This window comes from Lampetra fluviatilis, chromosome 53 (genome assembly GCF_964198595.1).
Source record: "Lampetra fluviatilis chromosome 53, kcLamFluv1.1, whole genome shotgun sequence".
Classification (NCBI taxonomy): Eukaryota; Metazoa; Chordata; class Hyperoartia; order Petromyzontiformes; family Petromyzontidae; genus Lampetra; species Lampetra fluviatilis.
The window spans coordinates 4,161,880-4,181,186 of record NC_136327.1 but is presented as its reverse complement, the minus strand read 5'-3'; the positions used below and the strand labels follow the sequence as shown (position 1 = coordinate 4,181,186).

Sequence of the window (19,307 nt, the reverse complement as noted above, 5' to 3'; positions counted from 1 at the left end):
AAATACAGGCTTGTGAGAAGAGTGTGGAAATAAAGTCCACTTCACCACGAGATAGTTTTACAGATGCTTATGTTTAATGGGAAAGTTTTGGTGATGGGGTGGGGGATAGTTCGACACATTCAGACTCGGAGGTGGCATCATCGTCTCAAGAGGCGGTCACTACACAGGAGCTAATCGTAACGTGAAGGGTAACACGCAGACACAATTACAGGGTGGCTATCGATACGATCCATTGAATGGTTAACGCGAGGCAGGTTACAAAGGCCTTCGTCAAAGTCTGTCGTTGCCGAAACGCGTGCGTTGGAAGCGTTCCCGCTTGCCTCCCTCTCCCGTTCGCTACTCAATTAGTCGACGAAGTTCGGCGGCCACGTGGCAATTCCATTGGCAGCCACGAGGAGGCGGCTGCGCTGCAGCGGTCGCGAAACAAAATGGCGGAAGCAAAGACGAGCCTTTCGAGCAAAACGTCACGTCTGGTGGCAAAAACGCGTGGCAGAATGCGTGGGATAGCCGTCGTGTCCAAAAATCTCGTCGACAAGTGTTCTCCATTGCAAGGCCCGTGGGCCACTGTGTGGCCCTTTGTGGCCTTTAGTGCGCCCCCCCCCCCCCCGACAATAACACAAATGTGAAAACATCCCCATCGTGCTGTCCAAACCCAATGGTTTCAAATGTGTGGCGGCCCTCACACCGATGATGTCTAATCGGCGAAAATGCTGCCTCCCACCACCTCTGAAAATTACTGAAGAACACTGGGGGAGAGGTATTGCAAGGATGGTGAATGGGACACTGCTGATAACACCGGCAGCGGCAGAACCAAGAACGGTTTTAACTCCGATGTATGCACAGTGGAGTTAAACATATCCGTGAGTAATTGTAAACATAGCAGTCCCACGTTTTCATTTTTTTTTATAAGCAGAAGCAAAAGTTACTTTCGGACGAAAATATAAACATTCTTCACATCGCCACCCAGGAGAGAAATTATTCGGCAGATTATACGATTTTGTTGGGTACATTTTCACAAAATCTGTCAGTCTCACGTGGCATGAAGACAACTGTAACTTACGCTAAATACTGCGGCTTGGTGTCAATATTTGTGCACCATGCGTCATTGCAGGTAATGCGCACCGATTTAAAACTCATATTCAGGCATGACGGTGTCGCTTTTCATGATGATATAGACAACGTACAGCATGGCTCAGAAACATGGGCACCGATCAAGAAAATGGAACAACATCTGAAAAGTGCGCAAAGAAGCATGGACAGATGATTTGGAATCGCGATCAGAGAGAAAAAGAGGAACAGCACATAGACCAGAGAACAACTGCAGATCAAACGTCATATTGACTTGTTGGCGCTTGGGTAGAACACATTACTGGAAGGGACGATGGCGGATGGCTGAGACTGTTCAAGGAATGGCAGGCAAAGGGGGGAATACTCCCCGAGAGGATTTCCACTGCAGAGTGCACGGGCGTGAATGGATCGTTGCATCGCAAGGGCACAAGAGATGGCAACAGCGTGGAGAGGGCTATCATCCAGCAGTGGATAGATAATGGCTGACGATGTCGACTGTAGCTGGGAACATTACAAACACAGGTGTCTAAAACTATTGTCTATACAGGTGTTTATTAATGCCACGAACCTCAATGCAGAATAATGGCATCAAACAACTTTGAATGCCGTACAGGTCTATCGCCCTCCTGTACACAACCACAGACGGAAATGGACGCACACAAACCACTGTCTAGGTCAGAATAATCTACAGGCTATAGCGGCGTTATCACATCTGTATCATAGGCACAAAGACATTTGACGTGAATATGAAAGTCCAAGGTCACATTTTTTCACATTAGCGGTCGAACTTCAGCCAGCGAATGAGCTGTGTGTACAACATATTATTTGGGTTTTTCGTTAAAGCTACGTAGATAGAACAAAATTAATAAAAATATCACGACGTTTCGATCGCAACACAAGCAATCGTCATCAGGTGAAAAAATAGTGAGAGAGCTCCTGAGGCCGGATGTTATAAAAACAATTTCCACCTAATGACGATTGCTTGTGTTGCGATCGAAATGTCGTGATATTTTTTATTATTTTTTTCGATCTACGTGGCTTTACCGAATGACCCAAAGAATATGAATTCATTTTGTGTGTACAACGTTACTCAGCGCAAATCTCTCAATGGCTCCAGCGGATATGCGATCGAAGCCTCGTGTAGGCCTATGCCAAGCACGTGCCAGATCCGTTTCATTGAGTTCCAAGGAGACACCACACATTCTTATATATATGCATTTTTAAAAGGGACTTCATCGAAAGTCGCGTTTAAAAGTGTTTTAAAAGATAACGAACGATCCTACTGAGTAGGCTTTCATGCGTAAACAAAATTGTCTGATTTTGGTTGCTTTTTTTGCGGAAAAATGAAACCAATCGGCACATTCGCCCACGTGACAACTTGATTTGTTTGGCTGCGTCGGGTGGTGGAGGGTTCATAGCTCTAGTTTACTTAATACCCATACGTTCTACACCCCAAAAAATATTTTTTAATCCTAATTTGTTATTTTTTTTCTTTCTGGAAGTGAGAAACTCCTACGCATCTGGACATTTTGTTCGATTAAAAGAAACGACTGGAGTTGGGGCTCACCTGTCTTTACAACAGCCACGCTCTCCTGCAATTTCCATAATTCCCAATCGGCCCTTATCGTGGGAGGACGACGACACGATGAGTCGAGTTTGTCTAAAGTGGTGGCCAAGGGGGACTTCTGGTCTTAGGATGAGACCCATAGTTGCAGTGCAGTACAACTATCAAAGGTGGAGCAGTCTGCAGGAGTGTAAATCACACCATAGCGGAGCGGTCAATAGCGCTGATGATACCTCACCTTACCATCACCTCTTTCCTTATGCTCGATCTCCAACATCTGCTCTCACAGTCTCATCACCGCCACGTGGTTTCAGGTCTTCCCCTCTGGGTGTCACTCCATCTGTCTCAGTAACCGGCCCTCCTCCATCCTGCCAAGTATCCCACCCGTCACCACCTCCTCTGCCTGACTACATCAACAGGTTTCCTGCCAAATCCTCTTCCCAAATTCCAAGTCGTTTACCCTATCCCGCCATTTCATTTCTAGCATCCTCAGCATGCACCCCAATGCAGAGGTTGGAGCGATGTGAACCTTCGTACAAATGGCGTCTCCGAGGCAGATGAGTCTCTGGGTAGTGACTATTAGCTCCACAACCCGGGCAGAGGTGTCGTTTGGTCATCCTAGCATCAGCAGAGGCAGGATGAGTTCAGTGGCCACTAGAAACCAACCACCACATCACGCCACAATATCCCCTGGGCAGGACCCTCCTGCGATTATTTTGCTGCTATAAATGTCTAAATGATAAGCCACTTTGTTGAGCTATCATTTGTGGCCAGGTCGCTTTTTAAAAATAAGTTCATACCTCGGTGGGCTTTGCCTGGTAGGATGGGGATGGTTTAGTTGTAATTATTTATGTTTGGGTAATTTGTTTACCTTTCTTGTACTTTGCGCTACTATCGTGTTTGTGTACTGTTTGTTGTTGTAACTTTCTTACCCGCCCCGACTGCAACATCTGTGAGAAAGATCTTCATAGCTCATCGAATTCCTCCAGTATAAATACATATTCAGAATCTAAAAACAAGAACGGCTTAAGACTCAGAGAACGTGTGGCTTTCCGGAGTGAATAATGTGGCATTAAAATTGAAACTCTCCTACCATGTTGTTGGTTCTTTCGGTCAAGTCACGTAGAAGGGAAATAATACAAACAAACAATATTTATATTATTTTATAATTTCCCTTCTACGTGACTTTACCGAAAGAACCAAGAATATGAATCCCTGCAGTCACGAAAGCTTTAAATCAAAACTCTCCTACCATGGTTCAACGTAGGGGTCGGCAAACTACGGCACGGGAGCCGCGCGCGGTTCGTTCAAGGAACTGCGTCGTGACAGTCATTTATGAAGGACCACCACCGTCTCGTGTTCACAACGTGCATTGTGCTTCTTGATATCCTGATTTTTGATGATTGTTTTTTTACCTTTCTATCTGGCAACAAAACTGACACCTTTTTTACAAGGAGTCATGTTTACATAGACCACAATACCTGCAGTCATAATGCAAACAAAAAAAACGTGATTTTTGTTTGACCAAATTCGAAAAAAAATGCCTCTTCTTGTTATTTCGATTGCCGACCCCTTGTTTTACGTTTGCATTATGCGTGAGCTCTGTCTGTAATATGATTGGAAACCCGGGGTAAGGAGGGGAGTGAGGGCATGATACCTCTCGTAACGACGAATCCGATATGCGACGAATCCAATATGCGACTCGCCCGAGACAAATCCAGCCGCGTTGATCTCAGTTTTTAGTTAATGTCCACAAGTTGTGAGACTCACACCAGGCCAAACGTGGAAGTAGATTCATAATATAGGGTTTTGGGTCAGATCGCGTTATTTATAAATGTGTCGTAACCCTCCACCACCCGACACGGCCAAACAGTAAAAAATGTGTCACATTTTCAAAGGACAAATTAATTGACTTCTTTAGCCCACCGATGTGCTGAAGAAAGAATCAAAAGTATTTCAAAATTTTAGTACGACGTTTCGCTGATAATTACAATCAGCTTCATCGGGCAAGAATGGTGAAGCTCTCCTGTTGCTTCCGGTCTAAAATAGAGCAACATCAGGGTGACGTCATCATTTCAATTACATTATAATATTGGTCGCGAAAGCCTATGTGTTAAAGTGGAAGTAGATTATCTGCAACTCTGCCCCCGACAGCTCTCATCAGCTGCATCGCTCTGCTCAATAAACTCTCCGACGCACATGCACGATTTTTTATTATCGCATCATCATCATCATCATTCTCACAGGGATCGTTGTCCTTTTACGTGAGAGACCGTGGAATGATGGTTTCCCACTGGGGTTGCCCAGCGAGAGGATCTTGTTTAAGAACGTGACGCATTTTGACTTTCTCGCGGCGGACCATCTAACGGTAAAAGAGGCTAAATTCACACACGTGCGCGCTGACATCGCTACTTTATAAAAACAAGCACCAATACGCACACTCGCTCGCTCGCGCACACGCTCGTGAGCTCCGGTAGCACTCGATGAGATGGGGAACTCTCCGAAGCCACGGCCCCACTCTCGATTAGCGCCCTCGCTGAAGCATGCCCGGGGCCCATTACGGGACGAGCCCCTCCTGACTTGTCGGATGGGGTTAGCGGATTCACGGGGCTCTCCGTCACCGCCGTTGTCTGTATAATAAATACGATTGAGAGTTGTTGTTTTTTTTTATCCGGGCCACTCGCAACCCGCCACCCTGCAGATTGCCCCCAGGTATAGGTAATCGAGAGCTGGCTGCGCTGTGCGGGTGTCTCGACTTCGAAGACATCGAAGGTGTCTGAGAAGTCGATCTGGTAAAACACACGAACAAAATTATAGATATATACCGAGGACTAGATACGCACACACTTACGATGGGAAAAGGGATGTTGTGAAAACAGCGAGATAAACAATTGTCAATGCAAGAGCGATCACCTGTGTACCGAATTCTCCGGATTGTAAGACGCACTTTCACCCCCCCCCCCCCCCCTGTGTTTAAAGGCCAAAGTTTGCGCGGTACGTTTTATAATCAGGTAGCCGTGTGCGTGTGTATGGGGAGCGGTGGCGCAGTGGTTAGCGCGCTGCGCTACGACTCACCAAACCGAGTTCGTTTCCCGCTCACGGCCAATACCAGTCGTGATTATCTGAACCGGTGCTGGACCTTCCCTAGGTCGACTCAGCCTCAAATGGGTGCCTGGTAAGATGTGTAAACATCGCTACTAGGGGGGGGAAGGCGGTCGGGCGTGGTGCTGGCCACCCAGCCCCTCGTGTGCCGTGCCGGCCTGCATAGGTGCTCGCTAACAGCACTTGCCCCAACAGTCTGTTAGAGGCTACACGGGGGACCTTTGCCTTTGTGTCGGAGTGATTTATGTAACTTTATTGGCACCGGGTACCCTTTTCCGTTGCGTCTCATGATGCGGAGAATGTCGGTGATCGCGTTGGTGCTGCCACTGCACTATTGGTTAATAATCACGTGAAATAGATTTTTTTTGGTTGTTTAAAAACAACAACAACATATTCCGGGTTGAGAACGTTCGTTCAGGCGTCTCAAACTCTAGGCCGTTTTTCAAGGACAATAAACACAAAACAACACAATCCGTCGTTTATAGAATGAATTGGGCAAATGGGGGGGGGGTGGAGAAAATGTAAAATTAAAAATATCACAACCAAACAGGTGCAAGGTAACTAGTATTTAGCCTAAATTATTATAAACTGGCACAACATCGTGGCGATCACTTAACGGACCCTGTAAACGCACACACACACACACAGGCGTACAACACACGCACACACACAGGTACACGCACACACACAGGCGTACACACACGCACACACACACAAGTACACACACACACACACGCACACACACAGGCGTACACACAGGCGTACACACACACGCACACACAGGTACACACACGCACACACACGCACACGCGTACACACAGGCGTACACACACACGCGTACACACAGGCATACACACACACGCGTGTACACACACGTACACACACACGTACACACACACGTACACACACACGCGTACACACACGCAAAAAAGACAAAGATCCCCCGTGCAGCCTGAACAGACTGTTGGGGCAAGTGCTGTTAGCGAGCACCTATGAAGGCCGGCACGTCACACCAGGGGGTGGGTGGCCAGCACCACGCCCGGCCGTCTTTGTTTCCCTAGTGACGATGTTTACACACCGCACCAGGTACTCATTAGAGGCTGAGTCGACCTAGGGGAGGCCCAGAACCACTTCAGATAATCGTCACTGGGTGTTGGTAAGCCGTGAGCGGGAATCGCCAACCGCTACACCGCCGCTCCACCCCCAACACACACAGACACACACACACACAGACACACACGCACACACACGCACGCACACATACACACTCCCTCAAACTCAAACACTCTCACAACCCTCGTATCAGGCTACGCATGCGTGCATTGCAAGCTGTTTCCTTGCGGCGCTGAAGATGTTTTCTTAATTTATTAATGTTGGTCCACTCAGCCGCAATTAGCCAACTGTGTGTGTGGTCGGCTGGGTGGATTTTGAAAAAGGCAGATGTCTGAAATAACGGGGTTATCTGAGTTCCAGGACTAAATTCTTGACTGCTCGGTTACATTTACGTGGTGATCAAAAACGCTGTACACTGTCAGTCTGTAAGTCGTCTGGAAACCCCCATCAGAGACCGGTCAGTCGATTGTCTAGAGACCCCATCAGAGACCAGCCAGTCTATTGTCTAGAGACAATAGATAGTCAGTCTATTGTCTAGAGACCCCATCAGAGACCGGTCAGTCTATTGTCTAGAGACCCCATCAGACACCATTTTGTTAAGTTAATTCTCTTGAGACTCTATTATGTAGAGACCAACAAAAACAATTCTACAAATATGATTCCAGATTCATACCTAGCCAAGTATCGCAAATGCATTAACAAAGACCCCCCCTTCAAAGCCTAAACATAACAGTTGAGGCAAGGTCTGTTCGCGAGCACCTATTAAGTCTGGATGGGCACACAAACGGGGTAGTGTGGCCTGCACCAAGCCTGGCCGCCTTTGTCTCCCCAGTGCTGATACTTTACGCACCTGCACACCAAGTGCTCATTCATGTCCCAGTTGACCTAGGACAGGGGTCGGCAACCTACGGCTCCGGAGCCGCATGCGGCTCTTTACGGGCTGCTTCTTGACGATATGTACGTATGTACAGTATGTACTCAGATGCATTGCGGCTCTTGAAATACTGAATTTTGTACCGAATTGGAAAGAAATGGCTCTTCTTGTTATTTTGGTTGCCGACCCCTGACCTAGGAGATGTCCAATCGGGCCACGGGTATCACTCGCCACTGAAATCAACCCTTGGTGAGTAATTGAACCAAAGTCGTTGGGTCCGAAGCACAGTGCGCTAACCACTGGACCACCACTTCCCACACACATCAAGAAAGACAAAGTTCCCCCGTGTGCCCTCTATCAGCCTGTGGGTCAAGTGCTCTTAGCGAGCACCCAACATCAGTGGCAATTATCTGTACCAGTCCTCCACCTAGGTCGACTTAGCTATAAATGAGCAACTGACGCGGTGTGCAAACATCAGCACAGGGAATACAAAGGCGGCCGGGCATGGGGCTGGCCGAAACCACCGCCCATGTTTTGTTCACCCTGCCGGTGTTAATAGGCGCTCGCTAACTCGCACGCGGTGACGGAGCGGCGCTCTGCGCGATGAGTCCCGGTGAACCGGGAGTTTGCGTGCGATTTTGTTCAATCTCTCGGCCCACGGCTAACATCGGCGGCGAGAGATTTTAGATCTCGTCTTGCCCTTTGCCCTCCCCCCCCCCCCCATTCAGTCAACATGAACTGACCAGCCCATTGAAGTAAAGTTCAACAATCCGACGGCATAAGCGTTGGTGGCGGGGGGGGTGCTTTGGTCCATTGGTGGATTGGAAATGTATGGATTATTATTTTTTAAAGTACATACGCACATTATTGACTTGAAGCTTTCGTGACTGCAGGAATTCATATTATTTGGGCATTTCGGTAAAGTCACGTAGATAGGTTCAAGGAATAATAAAATAAAACAACAAAAAACGACGACGTTTCGATCGCAACGCAAGCGACGGCCGCTGGCCACCCAGCCCCTTGCTGTTGGCGAGGGGGTGGGTGGCCAGCACCACGCCCGGCCACCTTTGTCTCTCCAGCAGTGATGTTTCCACATAGCACCAGGTGCTTATTTGAGGCCGAATCGACCTAGGGGAGACCCGGGACCGGTTCAGATAATCGTCACCGGTGTTGGTGGTCAAGAGCGTGAATTAAACTCGGTTCGTCGGGTTTCGTAGCGCAGCGCGCTAACCGCTGCACTACCACTCCCCCAAAGACAAAGATCCCCCGTGTAGCCTTTAACAGACGGCTGGGGCAAGTGCTGTTCACGAGCACCTATGAAGGCCGGCACGGCACACGAGGGGGTGGGTGGCCAACATCACACACATACCCACACACACGCAAAAGACAAAGATCCCAGCAAACATCACCGCATCTGGGGCGGCCTTCAGACTGACACTCGTCGAGACAAAGACGAAGACAAAGATCCCCCGTATAGCCTTAACAGACTATTGGGGCAAGTGCCGTTAGCACACACACACACGCAGGCAGGCAGGCACCAGGGACAACTCCACCACCGCTATTGTTGCTTCTGCTGCTGCTGCTGCCGTCGATGTCCGGGGCTAGAGCAGTGGCACGATGCAGTCCGTGCCAGGGTACTCGGGCAGGTTCAGCTCCATCTTCTTGTGAATGTCCAGCGGGAGGAAGCGCCCTCCCAGGAAGTGGAGGCGCCCCGCGAAGCGCTCAGCGCACCGCTTGGGAGCCCCCAGCGAAACCAGAACCTCGGGTTGCAGCTGCAGCTGCTGCAGCTGCAGCTGCTGCTGCTGCAGCTGCTGTGTCCCAGCGGCCCCAGCGGTGCCAGCCGCTCCTGGGCACGCTGAGCCGTTGCCGCACAAGTCCGGGTCCCAGCCTGGGGTGGGGGAGGGCGCGGCACGATTTGTGTATTTGTTTATTTGTGCATTTGTTTATTTGTTTATTTGTTTATTTGTGTATTTGTGTATTTGTTTATGAGTTTATTTGTGTATTTGTTTATTTGTTTATTTGTGTATTTGTTTATTTGTGCATTTGTTTATTTGTGTATTTGTTTGTTTGATTATTTGTGTATTTGTTTATTAGTTTATTCGTTTATTTGTTTATTTGTGTATTTGTGTATTAGTTTGTTTGTGTCCTTCCCCTGTCGTCGCCTCGCTCACTTCCCATCCTCTCGCTACGCCCCCCCCTCACCCACCCACCCTCACCTCCCACTCCTTGCTCCATTTCCACCCCACCTCTCCCACTTACACCCTCTCCTCCACCCACCCCCCATCTCCCACCCCCCTCCCACCCCCACCTCCCCCCCCTCCTCCCCCACCTTCCATCCACCTCCCACCCCCTCCTCCATCCCCCACCCACCTCAGCCTCACCCCCCTCCTACTCCACCTCCACCCCCTCCTTCCACCCTCACCTCTACCCTCTCCCCCACACCCCCACCTCCCCTCCTCCCCCACCTCCCCCCTCCTCCCCCAACCTTCCATCCTCCCCCACTTCCACCCTCTCTTCCACCCCCCGACCCCCTCCACCCCCTCTTCCCACCCGCACCTCCATCCCCCCCTCCTCCCCCACATCCCCCCCTGATCCCCAACCTTCCATCCACCCCCACCTCCACGTCCCACCCGCCCACCTCCACCCCCCCCCCCTCAGCCCCTCCTCCCCTCCAAAACCCCCCTCCCACCCCCCCCACTCCCACCCCCCCCCAATGCTTTCCGCGTGTTTCGAGTTCCTTGTCCTTCCCCCGCGAACAAAGTCCAACGGACGCACTCCGATTGTGGCGGAGGATGCGGTGTGTGGGGTGGTGGGGGAGATGGGGGGGGGGGTGATGTGGGGTGGGCGATGGGGTTGGGGTGGGGTGATAGGGGGGTGGGCGATGGGGTGGGGGGTTGGGGTGGGGGTAATGGGGGGGAGGGGCTCACCAGAGGGCACGTCCACGCTCGCGACGGGCGCCTTCACTTGGCGCAGCGTGTTCATGATGCTCAGGAAGGGCTCACGCACCTCGCCACGCAGCCCCGTGCCGAACACCGCGTCCACCACGAAGCAGTAGGCGTCGTTGATCAGCTGCACCTGCACGGGCGAGGAGGGTGAGGAGGAGGGCTTTGACGAGGAGACGACGAGGGGAAGTGCACGGCTGTGTGTGTGTTGAACTTCTTGTGCGCCGTACGGAGCCGACCGTGCTAATGGGAGGTGCGGGTGGGGACAGCGGCGAGTGTCGCTACTCGCTCAAACTGAGATCTAAACTGTTGTTGTTGTTGTTGTTTCATAGATTTGAAGCTTTCGTGACTGCAAGGATTCATACTCTTAGGTTTTTTTCGGTAAAATCACGTAGGTAAAAAAAATAACAATTATAATAGAAATAAAATAATGTATTGTTGTTGTTTTTTGCCAGGCAAAGCCCACTGAGCTAAGTAGTTTCTTTTTCAGAAACCACCGTGGCCACAAACGATAGCTCAACGAAGTGGCTCAGCACCATCACGTGGAAATGTACAGCAGTCAAACGCTCTAAACGCGCGATGTCGATTCTCAACGTGGAGGGAAAACCCGGAGGACCCGGAGAAAAATCCACGCGACCACGGAGAGAGAGACACGCAAACTACAAATATACAGCAGGCATCGCCAGGGTCGGGATCAAATCCACGACTTCATGTATACCAGGCGAGGTAGTTAACATCTCCTAGCCACCCCATGGGCGTGCAACTCAACACGGATCGTCACCTCGGTGGGGAGGTACGAGAGGAATGGGATGTCGAGCTTCTCGCACTGCGTGGTGAGCGCCTGGCTCAGCGGCTTCACGGAGCGCTTCACGTAGAAGACGGTCGGCTCGTACCCCTGCACGCAAGGCACCGACAACATCGCCAACATCATCATCATCACTGTCATCATCAACATCATCACCGTCATCATCATCACCATCATCATCACCGCCATCATAATCATTATCACCGTCATCATAATCATCGTCATCAACATCACCATCATCATCACCGTCATCATCATCATCACCATCATCATCACCGCCATCATAATCATTATCACCGTCATCATCATAATCATCGTCATCATCACCATCATCATCACCGTCATCATCATCGTCATCATCATCATCATCATCACCGTCGTCATCATCATCACCACCGTCATCATCATCACCATCATCATCATCATCATCACCATCATCATCATCACCGTCATCATCATCATTATCACCGTCATCATCATCGTCATCATCATCACCATCATCACCATCATCACCATCATCATCATCATCACCGTCATCATCATCATTATCACCGTCATCATCATAATCACCGTCATCATCATCACCATCATAATCATCACCATCATCATCACCGTCATCATCATCACCATCATCATCATCATCACCATCATCATCACCATCATCATCATCACCATCATCATCATCATCACCATCATCACCATCATCACCATCATCGTCATCATGATCACCATCATGATCACCATCATCATCACCATCATCATCATCACCGTCATCATCATCACCATCATCACCGCCATCATCATTATCACCATCATCATCATCATCATCACCGTCATCATCATCACCGTAATCATCATCATCACATGTCGCCACGTGTTTCCACTTTCCTCCGTCACGTGACAGTATGCTGACGTAGTGCGCCACGTCTCTCTGTCACCAATCTCTTATGTCGTCATCGTCGTCGTCATCATCATTAAGCCATTCTCTGTTAGCTCCTCCTCTCTTTCCGATTCCTTCCATCCCATCCTATTATCATCATCAGCAGCAGCACCAAATATCATGAGCGAAATCAGTAACAGCAGCAGCAGCAGCTTGAGGATCGCTGTAGAAGCTGCATCACGATGGTGTTTATCGTCATCATCATCATGTGCCGGTTGTATTGTCATCATCATCATCTTCTTGGATCTTTCGGTAAAGTCACGTAGAAGGGAAGTAATAAAATAATATTATATTATTTTATATTATTATATTATTTTATTATGTTTTATTTTTATTATTTTATTACTTCCCTTCTACGTGACTTTACCGAAAGAACCAAGAAGATGAATCCCTGCAGTCACGAAAGCTTGAAATCGAAAAAAACCATCATCATCGTCGTCGTCATCGTCGTCATCGTGAGCCGCAGCACGCCGGCTCTCCTTGAGCACACGGAGCTCTCGTCCAAGGCCGCTCTCTCACGCGGCACTCACAAACATCTTGAGGTGGCGTGCCGAGGCCAGGCCGCACGCTCCGTTGTAGCCCGGCCCGCAGATCACCAGGCCCGTGGGTTGCTTGCGGGGCAGCGAGGCCAACGGGAAAGCCTGTGGGGGGGGCGGGGGGCGGGGGGGGGGGGCACAGTGACAAAGACAAAGATCACCCGTGTAGCCTGTAACAGCCTGTTGGGGGCAAGTGCCAACTGCCCGCCACGTTGAGTAATGTTCGTTCCGCACCGGTCGAACGGATGTAAATGAACGTTTAAAAAATCTTATATATTTTTAAGCTTTCGTGACTGCAGGGATTCATCTTCTTGGTTCTTTCGGTAAAGTTACGTAGAAATAATAATAAAATAATAATATTACCGAAAGAACCAAGAAGATGAATCCCTGCAGTCGCGAAAGCTTTAAATCGAAAGGCGACAATGACAGTGGAAATTATAAAAAAAAACAATCAGCCCTCCGCGCCGTCTGCATTATACATCCGCGCCGTGGCCACACTCCTCGAGCGGCGATGAACGAGACTCACCTGGACGATGCCACCCCTACTCCGCCCCCCGCTGTATATTTGGAGTTTGCGTCTCTCTCTCATCATCATCATCGCGGTGGCTAGGAGATGTTAACTACCTCGCCTGGTATACAGGAGGTCGTGGGTTCGATCCCGACCCTTGACGCCTGCTGCTGTATATTCGGAGTTTGCGTATCTCTCTCCCCGTGGTCGCGTGGATTTTTCTCCAGATCCTCCGGGATTTGTTTCCCTTCCACGTTTAGAATCGACATCACTCGTTTCGAGTGTTTAGATGCCATAAATTTCCACCGCGACGATTGGCCACTTCGTCGAGCTGTCATTTGTGATAACCGGGTCGCCTCTGACAAACCAGCAGTGTAGCTCAGTGGGGCCCTTAGGTGGCAAAAATAAAAAAATAAATAGTTTATAGTTTTAATAATTCAACGTAATAATGTTTTTGTGTGGCATACAAACAAATGGGCCCCCTTATTGATCTCATTCTTCTTCAAAAGGTTATTTGTGCACAGGTGGAAGCGGTGTGTGTGTACGCTCACAGCACCTTGCCCCTGGGGTCTACAAGGCTAAACGGGGGGTCTTTATCTTTTGTTTGCCGGTGCTCGTGGGGAGCGGTGGCACAGCGGTTAGCGCACTGCGCTACGGACCTGGCAAAAAATAAAACAATACGATTCCCACTCACGAACGATAAACGGTGGCGAAAATATTTGAAGAGGTCGTGGGCCTCCCCCTAGATCGACTCAGCCTTAAGCGAGTACCCGGTGTTGTGTGTAAACATCGCCACTAGGGAGACAAACGTAGCCCGGCGTGGTGCTGGCCACCCACCCCCTCGTGTGCAGTTCCCGCCTTCATAGGTGCTCGCTAACAGCACTTGCCCCAAAAGTCGGTTAAGGCTATATGGGGATCTTTGTCTTTGTTATGCGGGGTGGTGGTGGTGGTGGTGGGGGCTCGGGGTAATGGATGGGGTTGGGGGGGAGGGTATGAGCTCCCCCCCCCCACCCCAGAATAAGCGCCCCTCCTTCCCTCCAAAACACAAATCAATTAGTGACATTTATTTTCGGGGTCAAAAAAGAAAGTGTACATTTACAACGCTGCATTCGAGTGCGAGCGTCAAACTCCCCCTTCCCTCCGTCCCTCGACCTGAATTCGTGAGCCGCCAGAAAGGGTAAAACCAATCCTCGAACTATACTTCGTCGCTGTCACCACCGCACTCTGCTCGCACTGCAGCCTGTAAGCCACCTGCTATGCATGCTGGTTGCCCATCCAGGCAGGCTTTGTCAGAATATCTATTCACGCTGGAGGAATACGATGAGCCATAAAGCTCTTTTTTTCCACGGATGTCCAGTACAACACAAAAAAAACACCACAGCAGTCGAGGAAAGGTAAGCCAGCCACTAAATATAAATACATGCGGCGTATGAGGTGTACGAGTACGCATTGCAAAGGCACGTCAAGTCCCGTCGATTTTTTTTGCCAACAGCGCGAGAAACGATAACGCCATCGGGGCCGTCCGTAATAAATGTCGCGGGGGCGACTCACACTGTGGGCCCGATTCGACGCCTTCAAACTAAACCAGAAGAAAAACTCCATCTGACACCGTCACATCGAAGCGCGTCCACCCCCCCCCCCCACCCGGGGCCCGGGGCAGTCGCCCCGATTCGCCGTGTACCCTCGGGACGGCCTCTGGCCACCACCACCACCACCACCACAAAGGTGGCTCCGTGACGAGAGACTTTGAACTACAGAGAGGACCACCGTGGCTGTTCTGAGCCCCGCGGAACACACGAAAGGGGGTGGGGGGGGGGGCTGGGGGGGCGGAGGGGAGGGGGGGGGGCGCCCCCACGAACCCACGCCGGCGAGGGGAACGCCGCGCTGATTTGGAGCGGATCGCTTAAAATCCCATGGGGGTGTCCGGGGTCGGTTCAGACGTCGCTCGTTGACCGATGCGTGATATCTAAACCGGCACTGGGTTATCCGCTCATCACTTTGGCAACCCCGGCATTGACCGGAGCGGTGATGAATCGTCAAATAACCCCCATGAACGACACAGCATGACGGATGGGTGGGTGGGGGGGGGGTAGGCATTCATCCAGCAGTGGATTAATAAAGGGCCGCACGTTACTGTAATCTGGCCCGAGGTCTGGCTGACGAGATAAACTCTTGTCACTGCGGTATGGCCATTACTGTGCAATGCCGCTGCGGACATCATTTAAACGTCTGGGAACGACAGCACGGGGCAATACTGGCACTGCCTGCAGACGGAAAAAACCAGACGTGTTGGGGACGTCTGGTACAGAACTCCACATGCCACTCAACCCGGATCATCGAGTTGCAGTCAAGTAGTGTGGAGTGTGGTGGCACGGGAGTAGCCTGCAGGAGGCTACCGAGGATCTCCATTCGTTATTTCAGGAGAAAATTCAACGCGAGCACGGGGAGAGAGACAGAGAGAGGGAGAAAACACGCAAACTTAAAATATACAGCAGGCGTCAGGGTCGGGATCGAACCGATAACCTCCTGTATACCAGGCGAGGAAGTTAACATCTCCTAGCATCCGTGATGATGGAGAGAGATTGATGCAAATTTCAAATATACAGCAGGCGTCAGGGTCTGGATCGAATCCACAACCTCCTGTATACCAGGCGAGGTAGTTAACATCTCCTAGTATCCGTGATGATGAGAAAGAGACACAAACTTTAAATATACAGCAGCAGGCGTCAGGGTCTGGATCGAATCCACAACCTCCTGTATACCAGGCGAGGTAGTTAACATCTCCTAGTATCCGTGATGATGAGAAAGAGACACAAACTTTAAATATACAGCAGCAGGCGTCAGGGTCTGGATCGAATCCACAACCTCCTGTATACCAGGCGAGGTAGTTAACATCTCCTAGTATCCGTGATGATGAGAAAGAGACACAAACTTTAAATATACAGCAGCAGGCGTCAGGGTCTGGATCGAATCCACAACCTCCTGTATACCAGGCGAGGTAGTTAACATCTCCTAGCATCCGTGATGATGATGATTACAGAGAGAGAGAAGATGCAAATTTCAAATAAACAGCAGGCGTCAGGGTCGGGATCGAACCCACAACTTCCTGTATACCTAGCGAGGTAGTTAACATCTCTTAGCCACTGCGATGCCCCACGGAACCTCCTCCTCTCTGTCTCTCTCTCTCTTGCTTGCGGTCATCAAACCTACATTAACATCACCAGCCCAGGCCACTTCTTTATGACCCTTGGGCTACACCCATTTCAAACCTTTTAATAACAGTCTGCCTCAGCAGCAGACCATGCTTTCTCACCTGATGACAGACGCTTGTGTTGCGCCCGAAACGTCGTGATTTATTTTATTTTCTACCCACGTGACTTTACCGAAAGAACCAAACAGTATTCACAATACCTGGATCGGTTCGTGTGGTTGGGTCTCAGCCGAGTCACCAATGTACGACCCAATTTTTGATCAGTCCACTGCCGGATGACCCTCCCCCATGGCGATGCTAGCCCCCTCAGCTCTCCCCGAACTGATTTTATATTTCTGTGGGGGTGGACAAAGCACTCAGGTGGTCGACGTATTGTTTGTTCTTCATACCGCACGGATGAGCAATTCCGTACAAAAGCGTGCACAGCCAATTAGGCTTCACTAAAAGGCATCTTGCCATGACAGAGAGAGAGTCGCTCCGGACACAGAGAGAGAGACAGCAGCTCCAGACAGAGAGGCTCCAATTAACTTGAAAAGCGTCTCACTGTCCAAACGTGCGTGGGACTGCGCTGGTCCATCTTACTCTACCACTGCGATATGTTTGTTGTTTTTATTTTGGTAGGTATAACCCACTGAGCTGTATGGCTTCTTTTTTGCCAAGTACTCTAACCGCGTGTTGATTCTGAATGTGGAGGTAAAACGGAGAAAACAAATTCCATGCGAATTCCAAATATTTCGCAGATCTCCAGGCGAGGTAGTTAATATCCATATCAGGGGGTAGAGAAATTTCGCATTCCGATGGTAGGGGCATTGGAATGAAAAACTGTAGGTATTCGCCGACAGCACTTGCCCCATCGGCGTGGCAAAGGCTACACGGGCCAGCTTTGTCTTTGTGCATACCCTGGTGATGGCGTGCGCCACCGCCATGCCCATCATCTCGACGAGCTGCTCTTGCGTGAAGCCGTAGTCTTCTCTCAGCTCCTTGTCGATCGCCACCGCCTCTTCCCGGCTGAAGCACACACGCACACATGCACACACCACACACGCACGAAGATAAAGATCCCCCGTATAGCCTTAACAGACTGTTGGGGCAAGTGCTGTTGGCGAGTAGCGCCTATGAAGGCCGGCACGGCACGCGAAGGGGTTGGTGGCCAACTCCACACACACAAACTGGCAAGACAAAATCCCCCGTATAGCCTTAAAAGACTGTTGGGGCAAGTGCTGTTAGCAGACACACACACACACAGGCAGGCACCAGCACCTACGAGTGCCTGCACAGCGCACGAGTACAGGCGGACCCAGGACAGGTTGGGGGATATCACTCGCCGCTTGTGTTGTCAGCCATAGGCGTGAATTGAACTCGGGTGTTTGGGTTGGCCGCTCTGGAAAACAAAAACAACATTCGGAGACGTCCCTCTTCAAATGTTCTAGAGGGGGGGGGGAGGAGGGGGGGCTCTAGAGAGCTGTCAACTCTCGACTTCTCGGTCTACGCTTCCACGCTCACTAGACGTCGTGGAATAGATGGCAGTCAGCCACACTTTGCCCAAGCGCACGCGACCGGAGACTCAGAGGCAAGTGTAGAGATGTCCATGGTGGGGGGGGGGGGGGTGCGGCATTCGTGACCAAGGCAAAGTTTGTCGAGGAGACAGAGTCTGACTTATTTTACTTTCATTAATGTTAATGTTTTACCTACGTGACTTTACCGAAAAAACCTAAGAATAAGAGTCTGACTCTGTCTCCTCGACAGACCTGTTCTCCACCTGAGGACGGCTGCTTGCGTTGTGGCCGGAACGTCGTGAGAATTATTTTATAATGTTTTATTTTAATTATTTTATTATTTCCATTCTACGTGACTTTACCGAAAGAACCAAGAAGATGAATCCCTGCAGTCACGAAAGCTTTACATCGAAATTCAAGGCAAAGTTGTGATTATGTGTGTCTGTTCGAAATGTTTAGTGTACTTCCCGACATGCAACAAACTTTAAATTTGCCATGTGGGTACTTTCCATGACTGTACACTATGTAAAAATTATAAAAATACACTTTTTGGGGGGGGGGCGGGGCGCAATAATGGATATATTTTGCACGGCAAGTGAGCGGTGACGTCACGTCTATGATGGCACCCGCATGCGGCAGCGTCACGCAGTGTGCCTGCTGACGTCACGCACCCCCCCCCACCCTCCGCGTAGGCCGTGTGTTAATCCAAGACAAGAATTGAAGTCTCGGGCGAAGCCGGGTAGTAAAGCTCGTTCACAATAAAGGTTTTTGGGTTATATTCTTAGGTTTTTTCGGTAAAGTCACGTAGGTAAAAAATTAAAATTAATAAAAGTAAAATAAAAAATAAAAATCACGATGTTTCGGAGGCAACACAAGCTTATCCTTCGCCTCCGAAACGCCGTGATTTTTATTAAAATTTTTTATTTTACTTTAATTAATTTTCATTTTTTACCTACGTGACTTTACCGAAAAAACCTAAGAATATAAATCCTTGCAGTCACGAAAGCTTCAGATCTAGAATTTTTGGGTTAGATCGCGTAAGTATTAAAAATAATATATTTTTTTATATTTTTATGTTCTTTGTTTACCTTTCCGATAACTTTTCACTCCTGTCGTGTTTTTTTATTATATTGTTTGTTGTTGTAACG

The 19,307-nt window shown here is 49.7% G+C and overlaps 1 protein-coding gene across 3 annotated transcripts in view; it reads right to left on the bottom strand.

Moving 5' to 3' along the window:
• Positions 1-886: 886 nt before the first annotated feature.
• The window catches only part of YJEFN3 (YjeF N-terminal domain containing 3), a 93,472-nt gene continuing 75,051 nt past the window's right edge, over positions 887-19,307 (bottom strand). For all 3 annotated transcript variants that reach the window (XM_078879258.1, XM_078879255.1, XM_078879256.1), the window contains exons 2-6: positions 17,563-17,671; positions 12,939-13,049; positions 11,445-11,558; positions 10,649-10,796; positions 887-9,609 (exon numbers count right to left, since the gene is read on the bottom strand). In XM_078879258.1, coding sequence (XP_078735384.1) covers positions 9,323-9,609; positions 10,649-10,796; positions 11,445-11,558; positions 12,939-13,049; positions 17,563-17,671 — 769 coding nt within the window. In that variant the 3' untranslated portion in view covers positions 887-9,322. The remainder of the gene's footprint in view (positions 9,610-10,648; positions 10,797-11,444; positions 11,559-12,938; positions 13,050-17,562; positions 17,672-19,307) is intronic.